Source organism: Chinchilla lanigera, unplaced genomic scaffold (genome assembly GCF_000276665.1).
Source record: "Chinchilla lanigera isolate Chin_1 unplaced genomic scaffold, ChiLan1.0 scaffold00021, whole genome shotgun sequence".
Classification (NCBI taxonomy): Eukaryota; Metazoa; Chordata; class Mammalia; order Rodentia; family Chinchillidae; genus Chinchilla; species Chinchilla lanigera.
In genome coordinates, this window is record NW_004955422.1 from 20,244,279 (window position 1) to 20,269,688 (window position 25,410).

Here is a 25,410-nt window from a genome sequence, read left to right on the forward strand (position 1 = left end):
TCAGTACCAAAAAAAGAAGTTACACATTTTAATCAGATCTATCCTAGAGGAAATAATGGCTAATTTGAGGAAGTCAAAAGTAAATTTAGGGGCTGGGGATTTAGCTCAGCGGCAAAAGCGCCTGCCTGGCAAGCGCAAGGTCGTGAGTTCGGTTCCCGGTACCGAAGGGAAAAAAAAAAAAAAAAGAAAAGAAAAGGGGGGCTGGGAATATAGCTCCATGGCTCAAATGCTTGACTAGCAAGCACAAGGTCATGAGTTTGATTCTCAGTAGCAAAGTAGATACATAAAAATAAAAAATGAAAAGGGGCTGAGGCTATACCTCAGTGGTAGAATGCCCCTATGTTCCACCCCTTGGTTCAGCCCCCAGTACAAAAAAATTTTTTCAGGGGCTGGGGATAAAGCTCAGGGGCATACACACCTGCCTGGCAATCGCAAGGTCCTGAGTTTGATTCCCAGTACCAAAAAAAAAAGACCAAAAAATTTTTTTCAGGAAAGCACAAGCTATACTGAAGTAGCTGCCTACAGTCCCAGGGTAGGATACATCTCTGCTCTAGGGCATTTGTTCTTGGTCCCTCTACCAATCCTAATAGATGCCACTTTACTGGTCATTAGGATCACTCTGTGTAGCAGGATTTAAACCCAAAAGCATAGTTTAATTTGTTTTTGGGGTTTGTTTGTTTGTTTGTTTTGTCTCCTTTGAGACAGGGTCTCACTATGTAGTTCAGGCTGGACTTGAACTCACTTTGTAGCCCAGGCTGGTCTTGAACTCACAACGATCCTCCTGCCTCAGCCTCCCCAGTGCTGGGATTACAGGTGTGTACCACCACTCCCAGCCCAGCATGGTTTAATTAAAGTTGTAAGAACTATCCCCTTAAGCCAACAACCAGAGCTGGGCTCTATAAATCTAGTCTTTGCTCTGTTTAGAAACGCTAAGAATGGTCTCTTTCCTCCCCAGAGTTCTTTTTCACTTTTTTAGGAATATGATTTAGGGGCCAGCTCTGTGGTCTGGAATCTGACAGGTTTGTGAAAAAGCTCACTTCAGAAAGACCTGCTGTTCTAACCTGAAGCTTATGCTGGGGGACTTTCCTCAGAGCCCTACACCAGTCTGCCTCCTGCAGCCCACTGCCATACAGGCTTCTCCACCGGCAGCACAGCCTCGCCATCAGCACTGTGGGCAGCCAGGCTCTCAGTCCCTGCTGGGTGGGGACAGCGGCCAGCTGACAGAGAGTCCCAGAGCAAATACATGCACCATGTTTCTGACGACGAGTGAGGGTATTTACTGGGAATTGCTGAAGGCCTCGAACCAGGTTGTGGGATGTCTTCTTCAAAGTACAAAGGAGTTTCTAGCAAGCAATAGCACATGGAGAAATACTAAGATTGCACTGTATTGTTCTGGCCTCTAAAGCCATAGACATATTTCTGCTGGATACTGTTCTGGCCATTCTGATGATATTTACTTTTTTTTGTTTGTTTGTTTTTGTTTTTTTGAGACAGGGTCTCACTATGCAGTTCAGGCTGGCTTTTAACTCACTTTGTAGCCCAGGCTGGCCTCAAACTTGCAATGATCTTCCTGCCTCAGCCTCCCAAGTGCTGGGATTACAGGCATGCACCACTACACCTGGCGATATTTACTCTTTAATGGCATTGTGCCCTTTCTGTCACGTTGCTGTCTATAATACCCTGCTCTCACTGACCACCTCCTCATTCCCCATTATGGCAAAATCCCACTCATCTATCACGGGCCCATCTCATGTCACTTCCCCTATAAAGTCTTCCTTGACAATAACCACCGACTCTGCTAACGTCTTCCTCAGCAACCACAGCACTCTATAGAAACGGATCGGGTAGCTTGGTCACACTATCTTCTAGTATGTAGCTTACCCTGCAGATCACACTTTCTCCAGTGTGCCAGGTCATTCTGGTTTCTGAAACCTCTGTATTCTCTCAGCAGGCACTCAGTAGTGGGTGATGATAAGATGAGTCTAGATTGGCTTGTTCTTGGTTCTTAAATCCTCTGGTCTTAGAGGGACCAAGTTAGAAGCTGAAATGAAAAAGGACAGTCCTAAAGAAAGAAATATAGGGCCTGCCCAGGCAGTCAGAAGCCAGGCCCCAGTGCTGATGTGAAAATAGTTACTAGAAAATAGCATACAAGCTGGGTCAGAGTAAGTTTAAGACTTTCCTTGATCTTCTTTTTATCAGAACAGGAAAAGAAAACCCCAGCAAGAGTGGCAGAAGACTGTAGCCTCTGACACCACTGATGTCCAGAAACAGGGTAGGTTCTAGGAAATTCATATTTATTCTTCTTTAATAATCATCCGTCAGCCGGGCTTGGGGGCAGACGCCTGTAATCCCAGCACTTGGGAGGCTGAAGCAGGAGGATTGTTGTGAGTTCAAGGCCAGCCTGGGCTACGAAGTGAGCTCAAGGTCAGCCTGAACTGCATAGCGAGACTCTGTCTCAAAAAGATAAAAAAATAAAATAAAATCATCCTTCAATTCCTGGTCACCAACCCCCCCAAAAAAAAACCCATCCCCCACTTTTTTTTTTTTTTTTTGAGACAGGGTCTCACTTTGCAGTTCAGGCTGGCCTTGAGCTCACTTTGTAGCCCAGGCTGGTCTCACTCTTGCAACAATCCTCCTGCCTCAGCTTCCTGAGTGCTGGGATTACAGGAATGTGCCACCATGTCCGGCTACCTGGCTTTATTTTTTATTTTTTGAGTATTTTCTGTACTGGGAATTGAACTCAGGACCTTGCACTTGCCAGGCAGGCGCTTAGGCCACTGAGCTATATCCCTAGCCCCCAATTTTTTGTTTTGTTTTGTTTTTATTTTTGCCTTTTTGAGACAGGGTTTCGCTATGCAGTTCAGGCTGGCCTTGAGCTCACTTTGTAGCCCAGGCTGGTCTCAAACTTGCAGTGATCCTCCTGCCTTAGCCTCCTGAGTGCTGGGATTACAGGCGTGTGCCACCACGCCCGTGGCTACCTGGCTTTAAAGAAATCTTGGGTCCAGAGATATAGCTCAGCCGCACAAGCACCTGCCTGGCAAGCACAAGGTCCTGAGTTCAGTTCCCGGTACCAAAAAACAAACAAAAAAAAAAAACATATCTTAGCCGGGTGTGGTGGTGCACACCTGTAATCCTAGCACTCAGGAGGCTGAGGCAGGAGGATCATTGCGAGTGTGAGGATAGCCTGGGCTACAAAGTGAGCTCAAGTTCAGCCTGAACTGCATAGCGAGACCCTGTCTCAAAAAGACAAAACAAAACAACAAAATAGAAATCTTGGTGTAAGCGTGCTCTTCCATCTCCTACTCACAGGAAAGTACTTCACGGAGGATACCTTTTTCCTACTTGAGTGTTTTCCTTACAGATTCTAAATGGGGACACAACTTGCCAGGGGCAATTGTTCCACCATTGCAGCAGAACAACTCGCCTCCGCCCAAAGAGCTGGGACTCCGTGGCTTCTTTGGGTTTCTAAGGTGAGACAAGCCTCCTCCCCCGACCCTATCACAGAGCCCCAAAACCAGAGCAGAAGTAGGTTCCAGAGCCTGCCTTGCTGCATCTTTCAGGGAAAGGAGAATGGAGAAAAAAGCTGATCACTTGCAGAGATCTCTCAGTTACATCCAATATAGGTGATAGAAATGAGATGGAGAACAAGGGCGCCAGTTGTGAATTTAATAAAGAAGTTATCTTAGTCTTTGCTTGTGACAAGGTCTCACTGTGTAGTCCAGGACAGTTGCGTTTTTTGTTCTGTTTGCCTGTTTTTGAGACAAGGTCTTGCTATGCAGTTCAGGCTGGCCTCGAACTCACAACGATCCTCTGCCTCAGTCTCCCGAGTACTAGGGTTATAGGCATGTACCACCACACGTAGTTGAGTCGGGGCTAGTTTTGAACTTACTGTGTAGCCCAGGATGGTCTCAACCTTGCAATCCTCCTGCCTCAGCCTCTCAAGTGCTGGGATTATAGGTATGCACCACACCTGGCTCTCACTGACTTTTGCACATCTCACCCCCGACCTTGATGTGCCCAGGATAAGGCCTGGTTCCGTAAACATTGCTTGAACAGAAACTATTCCCATTTTACTTGGTTTATTCAGATTATTTGGTTATCAAATCTATTTCCATTCTCCCCTATGAATCTAGGTGGTATCTTCAGAGTCCTTTCTGCAGAGGAGTTAGCAAATCCTTTGTCTATCTAGAACTCAGCCATCCTACTGCAATTCTTAGTCCTTTATTTCCCTCTCCTGAGTGTAATCTAATTTGGGTACCTTCTCAAATGTTGTTCCAGACTTGAATTTCCATTCAGTGGCTCCCTGGAGCAAAATGGCCTGGCTAATGAGGCACTAACGGGAAGCAGGCAGTGGGGAAGGAGACCTCTGGTCTCAGCCTGCTCTGCTCTCCTTCCTGCAGCACTCTCTTTCCGCTCCGGTATTTCTTCAAGAAGAGCAGCCAGTGAGCCGCCTGGATGCAGTGACAGCCACAGAAGAGGGTCTTCTTTTGCGTTGACGCCTCCCAAGCCACCACTCTTCCAGCTCCAGCCTTTTCTTATGACCCCTCAGTCACAGTGCTGATGGCTCCTGACTAGTCCTATGTGGGTTTATCCTGTCCTTTGTTCCTTTATAATAGGGTGGATTTTCCCCTGTTTAAAACACTGGAAAAAGAATGGAACTTTCTAAAATGCTGGAATCCAAGAATTTCACTACCCTGAGGGCCAGCTTAGGTCTTTTGTCTCCAGCACTTAGGATCCTAATGCCAGTAAATTATTTATGAAGAATTATTGATTGCATTTAGTGAAACAGATTGAGAGAGAACAAACTCTTCCCTGAAGATACAGAGACACAATGTATGAATCTTGCCCTGGCACCTACACGGTTACACTGGGTACCTGACCTGGAACCTTGAACTTTGCTGCCAGGGTCCAGGGAATGAGGTTGTGCAAGGCTCACTGCCCTGAGCCCTGCTGCCCCCAAAGAAATGGTCTCTGTCCCAGCCCAGCTTGCTTTGGCCCCAGAGTGTAGCCTCACCATAGAAAACCTGGTTCCAACCTACTTCTCCCTCGGATTCCGTGACATTAACACAGGTTAGTCAGATTCACTGGAAGCCAGCGTGACTGCAGAGAACCAAAAGAATCAATGGAAACTGAGGGGAACTCATTTTAGCTCAGGACAAAGGAACCACTTTTAACCGTTAGAGACATCCAGTACTAGAATGGGCTAACCTGTGAGGTAATGAACCTTTTCCAGAGGTTTACACCAAATCGCCTGTCCGTACCAGAGGGGATGTAGTGAGGAGAGGTTGGGGGTTGGACTACTGAGGTCCCTCTGAGTCCCCTTGCTTGGCTGCCTCTGCTTTGGCAAGGAGAAGAGAAGAGGTAGATGGTAGGAGGAACTGGCAGGGGAAGACCAGAACCTGAGCTGAGGAGGCACCAGAGGGGAAGTCTTAGGATGTGGAGATTGGTTGGAGATTAGCAACATCAGGAAGAATTCCTCTCAAATCCTGTTCACTGCCGGAAGCCACCACCCCAAGCATGGTCTGCTAGCCAAAGTTGCTGAAAGGCACAGCTGCAGAATCTGAAGAGCCGAGTGTCCATCTGGACTAGGGGTCGCTTACAGTGAGGGCTTGGGAAGTTTCTTTCCTCTCTGGTTATTTTCTGAGCTGGAAAACGAGGGGGCAGGTGTGCTTCGCTGTCTGTACGGAACCAGCTAGCTCTGGCACAGGGAGCGGGTCACGAGGCAACAGTCCTGAGTGGGGCTGCCCAGAGCAATCCCAAGCTTCCTTCTGATCTCTGCCCTGCCCTAACCTCTAGCTACTGCCAACTGTGGTTTCTCCCATCTTGCCTCATTGCTGGCCCAAGTGTGATTTAGCACCATGACTGGGCTGCAGATTTGAGCACTACATCAGCCCAGACATTGACTAGCTGTGTGACTTTTTTTTTGTGTGTGACAGGGTCTTCCCAGGTAGTCCAGGATGGCCTTTGTATTCATTATGTAGCCTAGGCTGGCCTTGACCCAGTGGTTATCTTCCTGCCTCAGCCTCCTGAGAACTAGGATTATAGGGGTGCACCACCTCACCCAGTCCTGTGTGACTTTCAGTAACCTTCCTTGCACCTCAGTAGCCTCACCTATAAACTAGAGGTCCCCCAAACAACCAGTAACCTTCCTTGCACCTCAGTAGCCTCACCTATAAAACTAGAGGTCCCCCAAACAACTGGGGTTGACAGTTTCAGGCTCTTTTAGGAACAGGTCCTTGCTATTCCAGGGGCTAGAAGGACCCTGTAGCTTAGACCCCCATTGTGTAGCTGACCATGGCATGAGAAGACTTCTGCTTGATGCTAGACTGGAGGCTCTAACATATCTCATTCCCCCAGGCCACCTGGCTTTGCACCCACCTGTGATTTCCCCAGTCCAGAAAAATCTCCCTTTCCTCTGTAGTCAGTAAGAGACAGGCAGGCTAAGTTTAGTAATTCTAAGGCTGGGGCCGGCAAGGACCTGAACAGGGAGTGTCATGCCCAAGGTCGTGCCCAAGGTCATACAGCAAAGAGGAACCAGGTGACCAAGAGATTTGACCCCTCTTCTCCAGCAGCACACACTCCACCAGGCCCAGAGCGTTTCTCCATGTCTCGCTCCCCTGAGCCAGGGACCGTTGGCAGCTTTTTAGACAGAGGGTAGCAGAAAGCAGCATAGCCCACTCTTTGAGGACCCCGCATCAGAACAGGATCTCCCAGCTAGAAGTGCTCTGAAGCCTCAGGCTGGGAGGCGGCTTCAGAAAGCCAATCTCTAAGAAGGCGTGGCTCCAAAATACCCACTAATAAAACCCTGAGAGCTGCGGCCGGCAATCTGGAGACCAGCAGGAGGCACTGGGGGCCTGCCAGCCATCTCATTGCTGGTGGTTGCTGGCAGACCGGTAAGTTCCCGGAGGCTGGAGGCTGGAGGCCGGAGGCACAGAGGGGAGGGGGTGTGGGTGAGGACCCTGCAGATGCAAACAGGTGGAGGGAGGAATATGTCTGTGGTCCAGAGAGTTCGAGAAGTTCCAGAGGAGAATTATGGGGCAGAGGTTGACACACAAGTCCCATCCAGTGACTCAGGCAGGTAGACATCAGTCAGAGGCAGACCAAGAACACAGTCCCTCTGGACGGCCTCCCCCATCACAAGTACCAAGTGGCCCTGCTTGCTTACTCACCCCGCAGGCCCTTGGAACTTGCTTGACTCCCTTCCCACCCACTGTTGCAGACGCCGATGGCATCCCCTGGAGCCCTGCTCCTCTGCACGCTGGTCCTCACAGTCTCCGAAGGCGGGGGTCGGGAGGCAGACGTTCCAGGCTGCCACTTGCATCGTGAGTAACTCAGGGACCAGAGGGTCAGAAGGAATGGGAGGGAGCAGAGTTGACAGACTGAGACAGTTGGATCCACACGCAGGCAGCCTCTGCAGAGGAGCATCCCTGCTTGCCTGTTTCCTTCCAGCCTTCAATGTGACAGTGCGAAGTGACCGCCAAGGCACCTGCCAGGGCTCCCATGTGGCACAGGCCTGCGTGGGCCACTGTGAGTCCAGCGCATTCCCCTCCCGGTACTCTGTGCTGGTGGCCAGTGGCTATCGGCACAACATCACCTCCATCTCTCAGTGCTGCACCATCCAAGGCCTGAAGAAGGTGAGTGGCACCTGAGCCCAGCAGGGGTGCTGGCTTGGAGGAGACAGAGGGGCTCTCAGACGGCCCAGGAGCGGGGCCAATGCGGGCTCCCTCTCCCACAGGTGAAGGTTCAGCTGCAGTGTGCGGGGAACCAGAGCAGGGAGCTAGAGCTCTTCACAGCCAGGGCCTGCCAGTGTGACATGTGTCGCCTCTCACGCTTCTAGCCACTAGGAGCTCTAGCCCTGCGGTCCACTTGCCATGGAACTGTTTAAACAAGGAGCTGCTCCAGCTCTGACCCTCTGAGTAATTCGCAATGGCCACCCGCTGAGAAGAGGGGTTTCTGCTTCTCCCTCGTCTCTGCCTGACCCTTCTATCCAGTCTCCCGTCCCTTCCCGTCCTTTTTTGTCCCTGCCCCTAAATAAAGCAAGCGGCTCTTGAGTTTCTCTCTTTATTAAGTCTATCCCCAGGCAGGAGAAGAGGATAGACTGTGATTACTGTGCCCCCCCTCGCCCCAGGACACTGTGACTCTCTTCTTGCCTGTGCCCTCACCCCTCCCTCTGCCCAATAAATAAAAAGGGGACAAGGAAGGACAGGGCGAGGGAGTGGAGGGGAGGAGGACGCCCCAGGGCCAGGACAGTGTCTGTGTTGCAGGTGAGCTGGGCAGAATAAATAGACCCCAGGCCCCACAGTGGGATGAGGAAGGACATGGTGCCCGCCCAAGGCAGGGCAGGTGAGGTGCTGCGCGCCCCAGCCCCAGGCAGGAGCAGGGGTGGAAGCCTGTCCGCCCCAGAGCCCAGCACTATGGACAGGCCAGAGCCCTGATGGCCACTTCCCGGTCCAGCCTGCCCTGGTCAAGTCTTGCCACAAGGGCCTGAGAGTTCTGCTGCCAAGACCACCATCTCGTCTTCTCGTCTCCCCAGTGCAAGCTGCCCACACTGGGCTGGCCAGGGAGTCCTCAGGGCCCACGCTGGCAAGGCCAGGGCCAGATGTGTGCCTCTTGGGCCCCTGGGCAGGAGAAGGGATGGAGGGACTAAAAGCTCTGGGCTTCGCTTCTCCCCTTCCAGGGGCTCTAGCTCTGACCCCCACTGGTGGCCACCTGCGGTGTGAGCCGGTGCAGTGGGGCCTCCCTGGCTCCCTGGGTCCCCTGTAGTCGGCGCAGCCGCAGCTCCTCCAATCCTTGCCACAGCTCCTGGCGCTCCCGGGCCTTCTGCTGCTCCCTGGGGAGAGAAGGTGAGGCAGCTCCCAAGCAGGGGACCCCAAGTCCAACCTCCCTCACCACCCCCAGCCGCTAAGGGTGAGGCTCAGAGCCACATTCTGCCCTGGAACTCTCTAGGAACTCTGTTAGCCCAGCGCTGAGGAGAGACTGCTTCAAACCTGCACACAAGCAGCACAGGAGCTGGCCTGGCTGTCGGGGAGGAAGCCACAGGGAGTCACAGCAGGGCAGTCCCTGGAGAACTAAAGGATGGAGACAGTCCCTGGCTGGAGGATGCAGTGGGAAACTGGCACAGAAGGGCCTGGAACATGCAGGACCGTGAGGGGAGCTGGGGACCTGACTGCAGACTTGGGGGAGTCCTCTCTGCCCTTCAGTCCGAGGCCCAGACTACTGCCCTTCTCCCCGGCACTCACTGCTGCTTTTCCAGCTTGTAGGAGGCCGTGAGCTCATCAAACAGCTTCCCATTCATCTCCATGAAGGTCTTGAGCACGTTGTAGATCAGAGAGACGATGGTTCTTGGCATGGTCGAGGGAGGGGTCGAGGAGATTTTTAAAGCAACGTCAATTTGGCCCCACCTCCCTCTGGCATCTGCCTGTCCCTGCTCCACACGCATCCACAGCTCTGAACTCCTCAGCACCACCGCCCCACTTCCCTCTCGGCCCCCGGCCTACCCTTTGACACTTTCTCTAACCCTCCACAGCTGGGTGGGCTTCAGGCCCATTTCTGAGGCTTAGGTCAAAACCTGGGCACTCACTGATTCCAGTGCTCCTTGGAGACTTGGTAGAGGGTCCCAAACACAGCAGGCAACACAGTGTGGCAGTTGTCCTCAATGAGGCTCAGGATATACTCATTGTTCCAGAAGTACAGAGCCCGCTCTGCAACCTGGGGCAGGAGAGATGGCACAGTGAGTGTCTGTGTGCAAGGCCTGGTGTCCAGCCCTGCTCCGAGTCACCACCTCTGCTCTGCGCACTCCAGCATGAGGGTTCACCAACCTCTGCAGGAAGTGAGGTGACAAAGAAAGATAGTTAGGGGCTGGGGATTTAGCTCAGCAGCACAGCGCCTGCCTGGCAAGCGCAAGGTCGTGAGTTCTATTCCTGGTACTGGAAAAAAAACAAAACAAAACAAAAAAAGACTGTTAGACTCCTGGATTTGGAGTCCAACACTTGGGCAAATCCTAACTCTACTACAGACACTGCCATGCCCATGTGACCTTGCACTAGGCCTTTGACCTTTCAGCCTCAGATGGTGAATCTGTAAAATGGGGCTAATAATACCTTTTTCTACTGTTTTTTTTTTTAAGAATAAAATGAGACATTGGATATTAAGCTATTTAAGAAAGTGAAATATCAAAAGTCTCTATGAGGAAGAACAGATTTCACTGTGGTTATGGTTCACATGAATAGGAGAAAGGAAGGGGTATAGCTCAGGGGTAGAGTATGTGCCTAGCATGTGAGACCCTGGGTCCAATAACCAGCATTGCAAAAAAAAAAAAAAAGGAACAAGAGGAGGAGGAGGAATGGGACAGAGTCTGTGCATACATGCAGAAAAGTGTGACCTACAGCTTGCTGGGATGTGTGGAGAAGCCTAACTAGGTCCTCGAAGGGGAATAAGGAAACGCCATCAATAAATGGGGCAAAATGATAATGGCACTCCTTCCCGTTCTAGTTCAATTAACCAGACATGTTTACAGTCCTCAACCCTTTGATTCTCATCACTACCCACTGAAGAAATAATTGGCCCATTTTACAGATGAAGAAACTTCATCACATTCAGGGTGGTGAAGTGTTTTGCCCAAGGGCCCCTAGGCAGTAAAGGCAGATGTCAGCCTGACCCCATGTGTCCTGATCCTAACCCTAGCATCTCCTCATCATCAGAGCCAGAGGATAAGCTGAGGGCAGAGAGAACTTCTGGTCAACCTTTCCAGGTACACCCACCCCACCCCACCTGTGTGCACCTCATACCTGGAAGTGGGGGCTGGAAACACAGCGAGCCACCTGCTTAAACAGGGGCTCTTGGATCTTTACAAACTGGGAAGGCTCGATGACATCAAGAATCTCTTCCATCTCCCCAAGAAACATCACCTGCAGAGGGAGGAGAGGGACCACAGCTCACATCAGCCCCAGAAACACACACACACTGCTGCCAGCCTTCGGGATGCTGAGCCCTCCCCACCTCCTCTGGTGGGCACCAGAAACCTTCCTCCTACCTCCTTCTGGGTGCAGGTTTTTGGCCAATATTTGAGCAGCCCCCGGATCACCTGTGGGATAAAGGCAGAAGGGAGTCACACCTGCAGAGCGAGGAGTCCTCCTTCCCCCCCAAGAGGTACTCACATGCTCTGTCAAGGTGGCATCCTTCTCCAGGAACTGTACCACACAGTATGCCAGCTGCAGGGGGTGGAGGAGGACTTGGGGTCAAGAGGGGACCGGGTGCCAGGTGGTTGCTCACTTACTGCCTCTCACCCCTGTGCTCCCGGCCCTGACTGCTACCTAGGAAGCACAAGCCATCTGTATAGGGTTTGGGGATGCAACGACAACTTCACAGAGAACATTCCGCAAACTAATCCTTGGCAACTTTGCAAAAGGATCCCTAATAGATTCCTATAGCCTTTGAGACTATAGAAAGAGGAGAGTTTCATTCTATCCAGGGAAGGCAGAGAGGGAAGGTCAGCCTTCAATGGCTGGTGGAAATTCTCTAAGGTGGGTGGAACAGAATGAGTAGAGATGGGAGCCTACGAGCCTCAGGCTGACCTCCTGGGCCCATTGGCAGCCCTGACTCTGGCAGGAGAACCTGCTGCAGCAGGGCCGGGCCTGGGCCTCACCTGGGCGTGAAAGACAGACAGCGACTTGACAGAATGCAGCGGGATCAGGACGCGAACCAGGAACTGCTTGTGCTCAGTCTTCAGGGGCAGCGCAAAGCCATTGATGATGCTGGGGAGGAAGCAGAAGACAGGAGCGGGGCTCAGTGACCAGGCCCCCTTCCCTCCCCACAGAATCCTGAGCTCCAGCTGAGACCCAAGGCAATCACCTTCCTAGGATCTCCAGCAGCTCCGCCACGCCATTGAAATGCTCAAGTTCATAGATGAACCTGCCAGGGAAGAAGAGAAGCAGAAGGATCACATCCGGCACCCCCAGCAGCCGTCCCAACTGTCTACCCTCACCCATCTACATATCCACCTATCCGTCTCTTTCTCTCAACTCAGCGGCCATCTCCCCAATGTCCCAAATCAGGCCTCACTGAGCTCTATGCCTTCCCCAGGATCCCCTTGTCAGCCCAGTCACCTTTGTCCTAACTCCCACCCAGCACAGCTTTTTTCATTTTTTACTTTTTCCAGTACCAGGGATCAAATTCAGGGCTGGCGCATGCTTTGCAAGTGCTTTACCACTGAACTACATCCCTGACCCTTTTTTATTTTGAGACACGGTCTTACTGAGTGGCCCAGGCTGGCCTTGAACTTGTAACGTTCCTGTCTCAGCCTCCCAAGCAGTTGGGATTACAAGTGTGTACCACTGCACCCTGCTTTTCTTCTATGGGGCGTTCCAGCTTGTCTTTTCCTCCCAGCCCATAGCACTCTACCTCATCCCCCACATCAGCAGGTACCTAGCCCATGACTTTCGCTCTCCACACACTCAACCAAAGCAGTGACAAACACTTAGTACATCTACTTCGTACCCTGTAACTCTCAAAACTCTCCTGGGAGGTAGGGCGTATTAAAGCCATTACACAAATGAGGAAGTCAAGACTCAGTGGTTAAATGACACTTGCTCCAAAGTTAATGAGTGGGGAATCTAATGGACTCCAAGCTCCTGGAGGACTCAGATCATGTCTTACCTACTTGCCTGCTAAGAACAGTAAGGGCTAAGGTTTCAGAGTCACCGCCTAGGGCCAGGATCTACAGAGCGCTTTCGAGGCGCTGCATTATTTCACCTTGGGGATGATCCCTGAATTAGTTCGGGCAGCATCCCCATTTCAAAGGTGAGGAACCCAGGAGTGTGTATGTTCACCCAAACACAGGAACCAAATCAGATGCAGGCTGATTAACACAGAACCGTGGTCTCAACTACAAGGCCACGGGGCCCCCAATGCCAGTAGGTGTTGGTACACAATTCATGCTTGCAGAAAGAATCTCTCTTTGAGGCCACAAGGATCGTAAGTCTAGATCCTAGGCTCCCCTGGACTGCCCTAGTCCCTGTAAACTACTCCAATGGCCTCCACCTCCCCATCTGTAAAATGGAAATAAACACTCGTTCTCTGCTGACTACAGGCTTTGTATAACCAATATTGTATTACAGAAAAAGAATTTGGTAAACTGCAATCCCACATGGTCCCCGCAGCCCTGGAGCCCCAATCTTTGTCTCGCCCAAACCCCTTCACCACCCCCCACTTCCCACATCTCTGCTGGCTGGACAGCAGCCAACTCACCGAAGGAAAATGTGGTTGCACTGTTTTCGGATGTAGGCCCGGAGACCCAGGAACTTGCCGTAGACCCGGTGCAAGATGGTCTTAAGGTACTCTCGCTCTCGGGGATCCTCACTATCAAACAGCTCCAGGAGCTGTGGGGCCCAGCATCAGGGGTCAGGTGAGAGGGCAACCCTAGGTTCCTTCTATCCTACTGCATGCCTTCCAAGAGGCCCGCTTGCCCTATACCCCACCCAGCGTGCGCTCCCCACATCACCATCAGGACAAACTTTTGATCCACGTATCTCTTGGCCACAGAGGGCTGGAAGTCTGGGCTTTCCAAGAAACGCAGGAAAAACTCATATACCAGCTGGGGGAGGGAGACAGACAAAAGGGTGAGTTTGGTCACAGTGTTAAGCCACTCATCCGACCCTCTGGCCCTTACCCAACAGTCTACAGGCTAAGCAAACCCTCTCCCAGGCCCTCTGATCTCTGAAGTGCAGATACCACCCACTTCCCCATCACTCTTCATACCTGCAGATGTGGCCACGAAGGCTCCAGGTTCGGCTCATCCTCTTCAGGGTCAAATTCCGGGTTCTCACTGGGGGGCAGGGTCCGGAAGATATTCACTGAGATCTGGGGGGGTGGGGAGCCTCCTTAAGAAAGATCCCTTGAAGGCAGAAACCAGAAGGGGCCCCCATCCAAAGTTCTAATGTTTTGACCTCAGCATTGGCACCAGCAAGCAGCTCATTCCTTGTTCGTTACCTGAACACCTAGGTCGTGGAAGCCCTAGGCCAGTGGCTGGGGACACAAGGATAGATGGGCCACATCTCTAAGCAGGTACAGTCCAGAGGGAAACAGGAGATTGAAAACCGTGAGGTCCCCAGGCATTCTGGGGAGGAAATGGACCTTGACAGGAACTTCATGGAAGGGGCAGCTCCAGAGCCAGGCCGTGGAGTGACCTGAGGCAGGCACCCTGGGTTTCAGTTCACCTCAGTCAAAGCACAGAAGCGGGCCGGGTGAGAAGGCCCTGAGAGGGGCGGTGGGCAACAGCGGGCTCGCAGGGAATGCAAGACTTGCTGAGATCTTTGCACAATGGTCCTGAAGTGGGCCAGTAGAGTTCACGTGTCCCTTAAGCAGCCCCCTAGAGGCTGGGCCCGGTGCTCACCATGCGGATGACGTCCGGATAGACAGGCTCGATGAGGACGCCCCGGGTGCTTCCCACACACTCCACCAGCTCGTTGAGTGCTGCCCGCTTCACCTCCTTCCCCTTCAGGTCGGCCACACAGTCCAGGAAGTCAAACATCACGCCACACTGGGCCAGCTTACGGCTCAGCAGCTCATGCAGCTCGGAGGCTGGCACATCTGGGGAGGACAAGGGACTGAACCTGGTACCATCGGCAGAGCTCTGGGCAGGGGTGGGCCTCCGAGTCCCTAAGGTAAGCTTCCCAGGCAGCCTCTGCTTCCCCAGACCCCATACTCCAGCACGATCTTTCATTCCCTGCAGACAGCAAACAACTTGGGTTCTTTCTGCTCACACCGAGGGGCTAGGAGAAGTTCCTCTCTTTCTCCCAATCCAGGTTCAAAAAGTTAAAGATTTTAAAGCAAGATCACAAGCCTGGATGTGTGGGTTTTCCCAAAACAGCCACTGCCACCCTCTCCTGGGTGGCACCTTGTACTATAAGCTAGAAGTGGAGAGAGGTTTAGTGGTGAGGGCAGGACCTACGAAGTGACCACAGGGAGCCATGCCAAGCACCAGCCCCAGGACCCACACAGCCGGCTGAGTTAATAGGGACCTCCTGAAACCCAGGCTGTGGGGCCTGCTCTTGGCCCTGGCCTGTCCCCCAGGGTGGTGCCACCATCAGATGCCCCACCTCTAGGGATGACAGGCCTGTCAGGCCATGCGTCAGCAGAGAGCTGGTGGGTTGCAGGGCAGTTCCGATGATGGAATACCTAGCCTGGAAGCACCTTGCAAACTCCCTCTGATGGATGAGTCTCACTCCACCCTCAGCCTGGCTGGCCCCTCTGCGGCACAGGCACCCTGGCAGCCAGCATCCGGCTCACCTTTGAGCAGGGGCAGTGGAGTGAGTTCTTGCTGGTTGCTCTGATAGCGAAACTGAGAGGAGCTGTGGGAGCGCCGGGGTCGGGCCCTGCGGAGGGACCGGCGGGAGAAGCCGTCCACCTTGTCCGGTGGTGGCACGGGCGACAGCCCCGGGGAGGAGGGACTGGTGGGGGTGCTCGCAGGGGGCAGCTTCGTCTCCATGGCGGGCAGGCAGCAAGTCAAGCTTTCAGAGCCCCTGGGGTTCCCTGCGGGCCTGGAGAACGCTGGGTGAGGCTGGGTGGACTAACTCGGCCCCATCCTGTCCGTTGGGGGGGGGCACAACCACAGTCCTGGGCCCCCCCCCAGGGCCTTTGGCAACTGCCCAGTCCTGGGGGGCAGGCAGGGTGGAAAGGAGATGGCTCAGGCCTCGGGTCCTTCCTGGGGTTCCAGAAGAGTGGAGCTGGGGTTCCCACTGTGGCTCTTGGAAAAGCAGTCAGAGCAGAAAGGTCAGCAGGAGAGGCAGAGACAGCGGTCAGCACTTTGCTGCAGCTGGATACCCTGCCTTCTTTTCCCTTCTACCCTCTCCAAGACCCCAAATTAGGGGTGTAGCCTTCTCCCACTGTAGGCTTCTTTCTCTCTTCTCCCAGACGACCCAGGCTCTAAAATAACCCCTTCCAAAATACGGCCTATTTCCCCAACCAGTTCTACTCAGAATGGGCACCCTATACCTCACTGCCACCCCTCATCCAAACGGGGCTGCCCTGCTCCACTAATGCCAGCCACCGCGGACTTCCAAGAACGGGCCCTGTTCCCCTACCACCCTCCTCCTTCACCTCAGCACCCTCCCCACTTCCCTGCCTCCGTTATGGCCCCCCAAACCTCAAGGTGGGGGACACTCACTTCTCAGAAACCCAGACTTTGGGTCCCTGACCCCCAGGGCTGCTCCCGGGGAGGGGGCGGCGGTTTAGGGCTCCTCCGCAGCAGTTCGGCCGCTCGGGGCGCTGGGGCTGGGCGGCGGCGCTCCTGGGTTCCCTCCCGGCCTCCGGGGGCGCTGGGGCATGCCCCCAACTCAGCCCCGGGTCGGGGACGGGCGCCAGCTGGGCTCCGGTCTGGTAAGGTCGCCACGCTCCTCCGCAGATGTCGGGGACTCGGACCCCGCGCGGCGCAGCGCGGCGCACAGGGAGCCCGGGCTCTGCGCTCACCAGCGCCCGCCGCCCAGCTGCTCAGGATGACATCAAGTCACCTCCCCCCGCCCGGCCCGCACCTCCCCACGGCCCGGAGGGGGGCGCTGCGTCAGGGAGGCCCCGGGCAGCTGGGAAATGTAGTCCCCGCCCCTCTTAAAGGCAGCAGCGGGAACGCGGCGCTCACCCCAGAGCACTGCTCCAGTATAACGGCGCGGATCTCGAAGCCGGGTCGGCCAGGCGGTATGGCGGGGATATGGGCTGCTGGACTCTGGAAGGGAGACTGCGCAAGGACAGAGGGCTCCGGAGTTCGCCCTGGGACGTGGGGGTGATGCCGGGACACTGGTGGGAAAGAGGCGCGGCACTTATGCCACCCCCACGGATTTGGCCTGAGCCATCTGTGCCCCAGGTCATTCGAGTAGTAACCCCTGCTCACCCCAGAATAGCCCAACACTTCCAGAAACTCCTAGAAAACTGGCACGTGACTAGTTAATAGTCGGCGATGAGTCAGGTCCTGCTGGGAGGACTGTGGCTCACCCAAGGCTGCTGGGAAATGCAGTCCATTCTCAGGCCTGCAGTCCCCCTCCCGTCCCTTGCTGTCTGCGGTGACATCATGGTCTCCGGTTTAAAGGGCCAGCCGTGGAGAGGCAAAGCAGGAGAGTAGAAGGTGCTTCCCTGGAGCTGCCACACACCTTTGCCCAGTCGGACTGCCCAGTTGGACCTCCCCGCTGCTCTGGCCTTGAAGGTGCTGATGCATGGTCAGGGGAAGCTCTGTGATCGACACCCTGCTGATGGCAACCCAAGGCACAGCTGGGATTGGAGGAATTTGGCATCCTGGCCCAAAGTTCCAGCCTGCAGTCCTGTGTCCCACGTCCTAGAACCTGGATCCCCAACACTCTTTATTCTCCTGAACTGCTGTGAAATCTCCACCTTGAACTTTTTTCTGGATGCAGAACTCATCCATGCTGAGCAGCAGGAGAGGGTAATGAGGTCAGGGTGGGGCCTGGGGCCCTTTTCAAAGTCGGCCCCATTCTGCTTTGGGCTTAGTGGCCACTCTGCAGCAGAGGAAACTTGGGTGCCCAAGAGGTGCCCACCTGCTTGAGCAACAGAAACCGAAGGACGGCACAGAGGGCTGTAAGTTGGTCTGGCTGTATCCCTGGAGACACGGCCACTGCTCCCTTTGCTCAGAAACCTTTAGCAGCCTTACCCCGGGGGCCTTATCTGCCAAACAGAAACCCCTTGCCCACCTCCCAGGCTCAGGAGGTGAAAAGCCTCCTGTACAACGTGGAAAGGGATGGACCCACAGAACCTTCTGCAGCCAGGCCAGGACCCTGGGGCCCAGGCAGGAGTTTCTTGCCCAAGGTCACACAGATCAAAAGCAGGGACCAAGCAGGGCTCAGTGACATGTGCCTGTAATCCCAGCACTCAGGGAGGCTGAGCCAGGAGGATAGAAAGTTCAAGCCCCACATGGGCAAGTTAGGGATGCCCTGTCTCAAAATAAAATAAATAAGCTGAGGACATAGGTCTATGGTAGAGCAACCCTGGGTTTGATCCCCAAAAATGAAGAAGAAGAAAAAACAAAACAGTGTCTCCATCCCCCACTTGGCTCCCACAGACACCTTGTGCTCTGGTCTGAAGGCCAAACTGACCAGGAGGACAGGTGCTTTGTAAGAGCAGTGCTTGGTTCAAGGAATGGGAGACAGAAGGGTGTAAGACTTCTAGAATAAACAGCACTTGTTTTGTTTATTTATTTTCATTTTAATTTTTGTCTTTTTGAGACAGTCTTGCTATGCAGTTCAGGCTGGCCTTGAGCTCACTGTGCAGCCCAGGCTGTTCTCAAACTCACAGCAATCCTCCTGCCTCAGCCTCCCGAGTGCTGGGATTACAGGCCAGCGCCACCATGGCCAGCTAATAGCACTTGTTTGGGTTGGGTTGGGTTAGGTTTTGTTTTTGCAGTGCTAAGAATCAAACCCAGGCTTGAGTGCATGCTAGGCAAGTGCTCTATCCACCATAATGGGCTACATCTCCATCCCCAGAAGTGACAACTGAACTAGGTCTCAAAATAGACAAAACTGCCAACTGGACTGGGAGAGGAGGGTTGCTAGGTTGAAATACTTTTCTCCTTTTTGTTATTTTGAGATGGGGCTGCACCGTGTAACCTAACTAGACTTGAACTCGATGATCCTCCCACCTCAACCTTTTTTTCCCCTTGAGACATGGTCTCGGTTGGCCTGGGTTGGTCTTCTGGGCTCATCTAATTCTTCTGTCTCAGCCTCCCAAGTAGCTCCACCAGCACACCAATCTCTTTTTTCACTTGTTTATTGTTGTTCTACTAAGTGAACCCAGGGCCTTTAGTCTGAGCTACAACACCAGCCTGCCCCACTCCTTTTAAATTTTGAAACAAGATTTAAATTGCTAAATTGCTAAATTGCCCAGGTTGGGCTGAAACTTGTGATCCTCCCGCTTCAGTATCCCAGTCCCATGGGTGTATTACCCTGTCAGGCTTTTTTTTTTTGAGACAGGGTTTTGCTTTACAGTTTAGGCTAACCTTGAACTCACTTTGTAGCTGAGGCTGGCCTGGAACTCACAGTGATCCTCCTGCCTCAGCCTCCCAAGTGCTGGGATTACAAGCATGTGCCACCACATCCAGCTCCCCAAATCAGGCTTTCAACATCTTTACTGAGATATCGTAGACATACAGGCAGCTGAGTTAGACAGAAGTATTATAGGCAGTCAGACAGGGCCAGGCCCTTGAAGGAGCCAGTATGGAAGACAAGATACCTTGCAAATGAAGATGTATTTGCTGTGGGCCAGACCTCAAGACAAAAGACTAAACAAATGCACCCCACATACCTCCCAAGGAATAGACATCAGGGATTGATATTCTAAATAAGTAGTGATCACCTTGAAGAGTCACTGACCCAACCCCTTACAGGAAAAGCCCCTGTTCTGTATTCATGCCCGCTTGCTAGGTGACTTGCTTCCCCATTTGATCCCATTTTAATCAGTTTTACCTGAACAATTCTTATAGCCTGACCATAAGATGTCCCACCTCATGCCCACCTTGGAATTTCCCATTCCCCCCACTTAGACCTGCCTCACCTTGTGGTTTTGCTCTATGAAAGTTCCTAGAAAAGACAGAGTCTTGGGCAATCCACTCCAGCCCAGCTTTTGTCCCTCTCTTGGACAGAAGCTTTCTTTCCCTCAATAAATATATTCTGCTGTAGGGGCTGGGGATTTAACTAAGTGGCACAGTGCCTGCGTTGCAAGCACAACGTCGTGAGTTCAATTCCCAGTACCAGAAAAAAACAAACAAAAAACCAAAACAAAACAAAACTCCCCCAAAAAAATATATATATACGTATATATATATACGTATATATATTCTGCTGTTAATCTTTGTTGTTCCTAAAATTCATTCTTCGATTTTAAAGAACATGAACTCATCCCAGATACCTTTCAGCTTGAGAGTTTCTATTTTCCTCTATCAATACCTTGTTTATTAGAGCACTTGTCTAGCATGGGAAAGATCCTGGGTTCAAGCCAGGCATGGTGGCACATGCCTGTAACTCGGGAGGCTGATGAGGCAGGAGGATCGTTTCGAGTTCTAGACCAGCCCCGCCTACAAAGTGGGCTCAAGGCCAGCCTGAAGTGCATAGAGAGACCCTGTCTCAAAACAAACAAACAAACAAACAAAACAAACAAAAGAGAGATCCTGGTGATACAGGAAAATAAAAACTCCCAACCTGAATGATATCTGGGACTGTTCTGTTCTCTAAAATCAGAGAATGAATTTTAGGAACAACGGAGGTTAGGAGCAGAGTATATTTATTGAGGGAAAGAAAGCTTCTGTCCAAGAGAGGGACAGAGGGGGGCCGAATGGGTTACCCCAAGACTCTCTTTTCTAGGGACTTTTATAGAGCAAAACCACGAGGTGAGGTGGGTCCAAGGTAGGGGAAAAAATAGACAAAACTATGGTCAGCCAATAAGAATTGTTCAGGTAAAATTGATTAAATTGGGATCAAATGGGGAAGCCAGTCACATAGTAAGCGGGCATGAATACAGAACAGGGCTTTTCCTGTAAGGGGTTGGGTCAAGGACTCTTCAAAGTAATTGCTACCTATTTAGAATATCAATCCCTGATGTCCATCCCTTGGGAGGTATGTGGGGTGCATTTGTTTAGTCCTTTGTCTTAAGGTCCAGCCCACAGCAAATACGTATCTTCACGTTGGCTCCTTCGAGGGCCTGGCCATCTGACTGTCTATAATATTTCTATCTAACTCAGCTGCCTATAACACTGGGTTCAATCTCTGACACCACAAAAACAAAAATATCTACACAGACTTACCTTAAAATTCACTCGTTTGAGAGTTGTTTAATGAGTTTATCGTTTCAGTTTTGCAAGATCAAAAGATCCAAGGATGGGTTGCACAGCATTGTGAGTATACTTGAAAGTGTACACTTGTACACATGAAAATGGTATTAATGTGGTAAAATTTGTTATGTGTAACATGATGCATTACAGCATATTTCCATCATTGCGTGCACTGAGACATCCTCGAAACAAAAACTGAGAACAAGTTTAACCCATTTTAGTTACACAGTTCAACAGTTTTTTGTTTTTCAGTACCAGGGAGTAAACCCTGGGCCTTTAGGAACTTCTCACTAAATTACATCTCTAGCCCTTTTGTATTTATTATTTCAAAACAGGTTTCAGTAAGTCACTAAGTTGCCCAGGGTAGACCCAAACTTGTATCCTCCTGCCTCAGCTTCCTACAGAGCTAGGATTACAGGTGTGTGCCACCACACACCACACCCAGCTCAGTGTTCTCAAAATTCTTCTAAGTGACCTTTCTATTTTGGGTGTGCCCGGATCTCACTGTACTCCTGACTGCCCCAGGCTACTCTCCTGGAGCTCCTTTGGCCTGAACACCTTGTTCCTTGGCATCTTCCTGGAAACTTACTCTAGCTCCATCCTTGGGAGCTGTCTTGTCCAGGAAAGCCCTACCCCTCAGATAAGATACAGGTCATTAGCTAGGCTTTGTAGTGCATACCTGTAATTCCAGCAGTCTGGGAGACTCAGGCTGGAACCTCAAAAATTCTAGCCCAGGCCAGGCGTGGTGGTTCATGCCTGTAATCCCAGCACTCAGGAGGCTGAGGCAGGAGGATCGTTGTGAGTTGAAGGCCAGCCTGGGCCACAAAGTGAGCTCAAGGTCAGCCTGAACTGCATAGCAAGACCCTGTCTCAAAAAAAAAAAAAAAAAATTTGAAAAAATTGAAAAAAAGAATCCAGCCCAGGCTGGATGTGGTGGTGCACGCCTATAATCCCAGCACTCCAGAGGCTGAGGCAGGAGGATGGTTGCGAGTTTGAGGCCAGCCTGGGCCACAAAGTGAACTCAAGGCCAACCCCAACTGCACAGCAAGACTGTGTCAAAAAGACAAAAAAAAAAAAAAGTTTTAGATATCTCTGCAATTTAGTGATTTAGTGAGACCCTGTCTCAAAATTTTTTGCAAAGGAATGAAGGGGCTAGGGATGTAGTTCAGTGCAAAAGCCTTGGGTTTAACCTGCAATACCAGCGGAGAAAAAAAAACAGGCCTGCAAGGACCAAGTCAAAAGCTATAGTCCCTAGGCCACCTCTGTGATCCCTTCCATACCCACTTGATCCCTCAAAAAAATTCCCTGGAGGAGCGTGGCCCATGCCTTGGCGGAAAGGAAAGACTCTCGGAAGTCCACAGCACAGTTTGCCTGATGAGTTGCCACCCACTTTAAAATGCCTCCCAACCCCTAGAAGCCACTTCTGGGCACTGCTTGCCTTTTCCTGCCTCTCTGGGGATCCAGGCCTCCAGGAGCAATCCCCCCAGGGCAGTATCCAGGCCCAGGGTATTTGTTAAGACTGCTGGGCCTGCCAGACATGGTAGTGCACACCTGTACTCCTGAGTTGGGACAGAAGAAGTAAAACTAGGTAGAAAGGACACAAGGAAATTGAAACTTTAGCCGGGCGTGGTGGCGCATATCTGTAATCCCAGCATTCGGGAGGCTGAGGAAGGAGGATTATTGTGAGTTCGAGGCCAGCCTGGGCTACAAAGTGAGATCAAGGCTAGCCTGAACTGCATAGCGAGACCCTGTCTCAGAAAAACAAACAAACGGGGCTGGGGATTTAGCTCAGCGGCAAAAGCACCTGCCTGGCAAGCGCAAGGTCGTGAGTTCAGTTCCCAGTACCGGAGAAAAACCAAAAAATAAAAATAAAAAAAAAAAAGAAAAACAAACAAACAAAACCAAATAAATAAAAACTGCAGCTTCAGAATACAAACATGGTTTATTTACTTTTTTTTCCTTCTTCCAAAACAGCAAAGCTGAGCCACTCCCTTTCAGCTGCAAAAGGGTCTGACGGTAGGCCATCCTCTTCCACCCTCTAAGACTAAAACTAAAGTTTATCAAAGTCCACAGATGTCCACCTCCGGAAATACATGGAAGATCCCCAGTTACCAAATACATTGTCCCTCATTTCTCTGCCCACTTGCACTCTACTCCTTTTTTTTTTTTTGGTCTCTTTTTTCAGACAGGGTCTCGCTATGCAGTTCAGACTGGCCTTGAGCTCACTTTGTAACCTAGGCTGGTCTCAAACTAGCAACAATCCTCCTGCCTCAGCCTCCCACCTCCCACGTGCTGAGATTACAGGTGTTCGCCACCAGGCCCAGCCTCATATAGCTACCTCTAATGACTCTTCCTCATGCCTCTTTTATTGGCACATCCTGAAAATTCTTTTTCAGTGACAGGAGTCCATGAACGTGCACACTTATGTTAAAGGGGTTAAATTCCTTATTTCAGCCCTGGGGACCCTTAGACCCAACCTGTGACAATCCCGGCCAGTGGGAGGCTGATCCAGGAGGATCGCCATGAACTTGAGGCCAGCCTGGGCTACATAGTGAGTTCAAGACCAGCCTGGATTACACAGCAAAACCCTGTCTCAAAACAACAGAAACAAACAAACAAACAAATCATTGGGCCTGAAGCTAGGCCTGGGACTGCATCCCAGAAATACCCCAGTGGGGACCCAAGGCCATCCTCGCTCCCAAGAAACTGTGGTCCTCCTCACTCTGCAACATTGTGTATTCACTCATTGGGCTTGGTTTCCTGGTTGTGGGGGGAGTTGATTTCCCAAGAAACCTGTGGTGATTTATCTGTGGAAGGTATCAGAAGGGCCTCTGCGTCCCTCACAGCTCTGCTGTAGCATACACTGCACTGCGAATACCTGAATACCTGATGCAGATGTGGATGCCCCACCAAGTTCTAAGAGAAAGCTGTGGGTGTTGTCTGACCCTGATGTCCACCTCCATCTGACCCTGTTGTCCACCTCCCTCAGGAAAATAGGCTTGGGAGGTGGCCACCTCAGAACACCTGGGCCCAGCCTTTGTCCATAGTGCACCCTCTTCCCACAGAAGGGGAGTGGTCACCCTCTCTGAGACTGGCCATTTTACCTGGATTCTAGGAGATACTCCCCTCTACTACTGCTGCTTTGGGAAGGGAAAGTGCAGTGACCTGCTGCACGGACCCTTGGGTGCACAGCCTCAGGTTCCTTCCCTCAGATGGGAACACTAACAGTGCCTCTACCCGCCTCATGAGCTCAGGGAGAGCAGAAGAAGCAGCACACATTCATAACAAACCCAGGCTGGGCTTGGTGGCACATGCCTGTAATCCCAGCACTTGGGAGGCTGAGGCAGAAGGATCGTTGTGAGTTTGAGACCAGCCTGGTCTACAAAGTGAGCTCAAGGCCAGCCTGAACTGCATAGGAGACCCTGTCTCAAAAAGGCAAAAAAAAAAACCAAAAACAAAAACCAAAAACAAACCCAGGACAAAAGACAACACATAAGGCAACTCATGGTATCTTTTTCTCTTTTTTCTTTTCTTTGTGTGTGTGTAGGCAGTACTGAACCCAGGTGTGCTCTACCACTGAGCTACAACCTCAGCTCTTTTTGTTTTATTGCTGTGAGATAGGGTCCCACTAAGTTGCCCAGGTTGGTCTCAAACTTGCAGTTCTCCTGCCTCAGGCTCCCAAGTCGCTGGAGGCCCTCATATCAGCCTGCCTCCCTGCATAGGACCTTGTCACTGTTTCCTGAGTCCTCTGGGGTGCAGACCCTTTCAGGTACAGAATGAGTGGTCCTGCCTAATCCTAAAGTTACGTGGGATAAAACAGGTTGTCAGAGTGGTGACTTGTCTGAGGCCACCCAGAACTCAGACTGGAATCCAGCTACCTATTCGCTCTGGGCCAGGGCCAGGTTGCCCATGTTTCAAAGTGACTTTTGACATTAGACTGAAATAGAGTCCAACTCCTCAGGAAAGCGAGAATAGAATCACATTTACTCGTAGACGGCCCTTAGGTCTCCCACAGTGTAAGAGGCTTTGTGGCCAATGCTGTAGAGCAGGGCTTGGCAAATTTTTTCGATAAAGGGTGAGAAAATACATATTTTAGGCTTACTGGCTCCTGCCTTCAGTACTCAACTCTGACACTGCAGCAAAAAACAAACAAAAAACCCAGACCTACACGGTCTTTTTAACCAGCAAGCAAGGCTATATCTCACCGAAACTGTGTTTATGGATACTGAAATGTGAACGTCATATGATTTTTCATATGTCATGAAATGTTAATTCTTCTTTTGATTTTTTTCAACTTTTTTTTTTCAGCACTGGGGACTAAATCCAGAGCCTTTGCACTGAGCTACATACCCAGCCCTTTTTAAAAAAATTTTTTTAATTTTTTTTTTTGTCTTTTTGAGACAGGGTCCCACTGTGCAGTTCAGGCTGGGCTTGAGCTCACTTTGTACCCCAAACTGGCCTGGAACTCCCCACAATCCTCCTGCCTTAGCCTCCTGAGTGCTGGAATCACAGGCCTGCGCCACCGCACCCAGCCCAGCCCTTTTTTATTTTTTTAAATTTTTAAAATTTTTGGTCTTTTTGAGACAAGGTCTC

General features: G+C 51.6%; 4 protein-coding genes across 16 annotated transcripts in view; 3 read left to right on the top strand and 1 right to left on the bottom strand.

Annotated features, from left to right (window-relative positions):
• LOC102024019 (chromosome unknown open reading frame, human C11orf85) overlaps positions 1–4,764 on the top strand; it is a 32,270-nt gene extending 27,506 nt beyond the window's left edge. Inside the window, exons 9-11 of the mRNA XM_005384541.2 lie at positions 2,200–2,272; positions 3,362–3,470; positions 4,401–4,764. Coding sequence (XP_005384598.1) covers positions 2,200–2,272; positions 3,362–3,470; positions 4,401–4,446 — 228 coding nt within the window. The 3' untranslated portion in view covers positions 4,447–4,764. The remainder of the gene's footprint in view (positions 1–2,199; positions 2,273–3,361; positions 3,471–4,400) is intronic.
• Positions 4,765–4,855: 91 nt separating this feature from the next.
• On the top strand, positions 4,856–8,051 carry Gpha2 (glycoprotein hormone alpha 2). Of its 5 annotated transcripts, none has more exons than XM_005384536.2 (4): positions 4,856–5,070; positions 7,220–7,322; positions 7,405–7,634; positions 7,736–8,051. In XM_005384536.2, exons 2-4 carry the CDS (start codon positions 7,226–7,228, stop codon positions 7,835–7,837), a joined length of 429 nt encoding a protein of 142 aa, XP_005384593.1. In that variant the 5' UTR covers positions 4,856–5,070; positions 7,220–7,225; the 3' UTR covers positions 7,838–8,051. The 5 variants fall into 5 exon arrangements, with proteins under 5 accessions (XP_005384593.1, XP_005384592.1, XP_005384595.1 ...); XM_005384535.2 differs by lacking the exon at positions 4,856–5,070 and adding an exon at positions 5,988–6,893; XM_005384538.2 differs by lacking the exon at positions 4,856–5,070 and adding an exon at positions 5,988–6,893 and having other exon boundaries at positions 7,838–8,051.
• On the bottom strand, positions 8,028–16,498 carry Ppp2r5b (protein phosphatase 2, regulatory subunit B', beta). 4 transcript variants are annotated; one of them, XM_013513967.1, is made up of 15 exons: positions 16,163–16,498; positions 15,286–15,742; positions 14,390–14,586; positions 13,756–13,857; positions 13,499–13,591; positions 13,246–13,376; positions 11,851–11,910; positions 11,645–11,753; positions 11,157–11,210; positions 11,033–11,083; positions 10,788–10,907; positions 9,581–9,708; positions 9,240–9,341; positions 8,988–9,127; positions 8,028–8,830 (listed from the first exon to the last, which is right to left on the bottom strand). In XM_013513967.1, exons 2-15 carry the CDS (start codon positions 15,482–15,484, stop codon positions 8,028–8,030), a joined length of 2,289 nt encoding a protein of 762 aa, XP_013369421.1. In that variant the 5' UTR covers positions 15,485–15,742; positions 16,163–16,498. The 4 variants fall into 4 exon arrangements, with proteins under 4 accessions (XP_013369421.1, XP_013369422.1, XP_005384590.1 ...); XM_013513968.1 differs by lacking the exon at positions 15,286–15,742; XM_005384533.2 differs by lacking the exon at positions 8,988–9,127 and having other exon boundaries at positions 8,581–8,830; positions 16,163–16,496.
• A 972-nt stretch (positions 16,499–17,470) lies between these two features.
• Positions 17,471–25,410, top strand: part of Atg2a (autophagy related 2A) — a 29,131-nt gene continuing 21,191 nt past the window's right edge. For all 6 annotated transcript variants that reach the window (XM_005384542.2, XM_013513964.1, XM_005384543.2 and 3 more), the window contains exon 1: positions 17,471–17,577. The gene's annotated coding sequence lies outside the window, so the exon portion shown is untranslated. The remainder of the gene's footprint in view (positions 17,578–25,410) is intronic.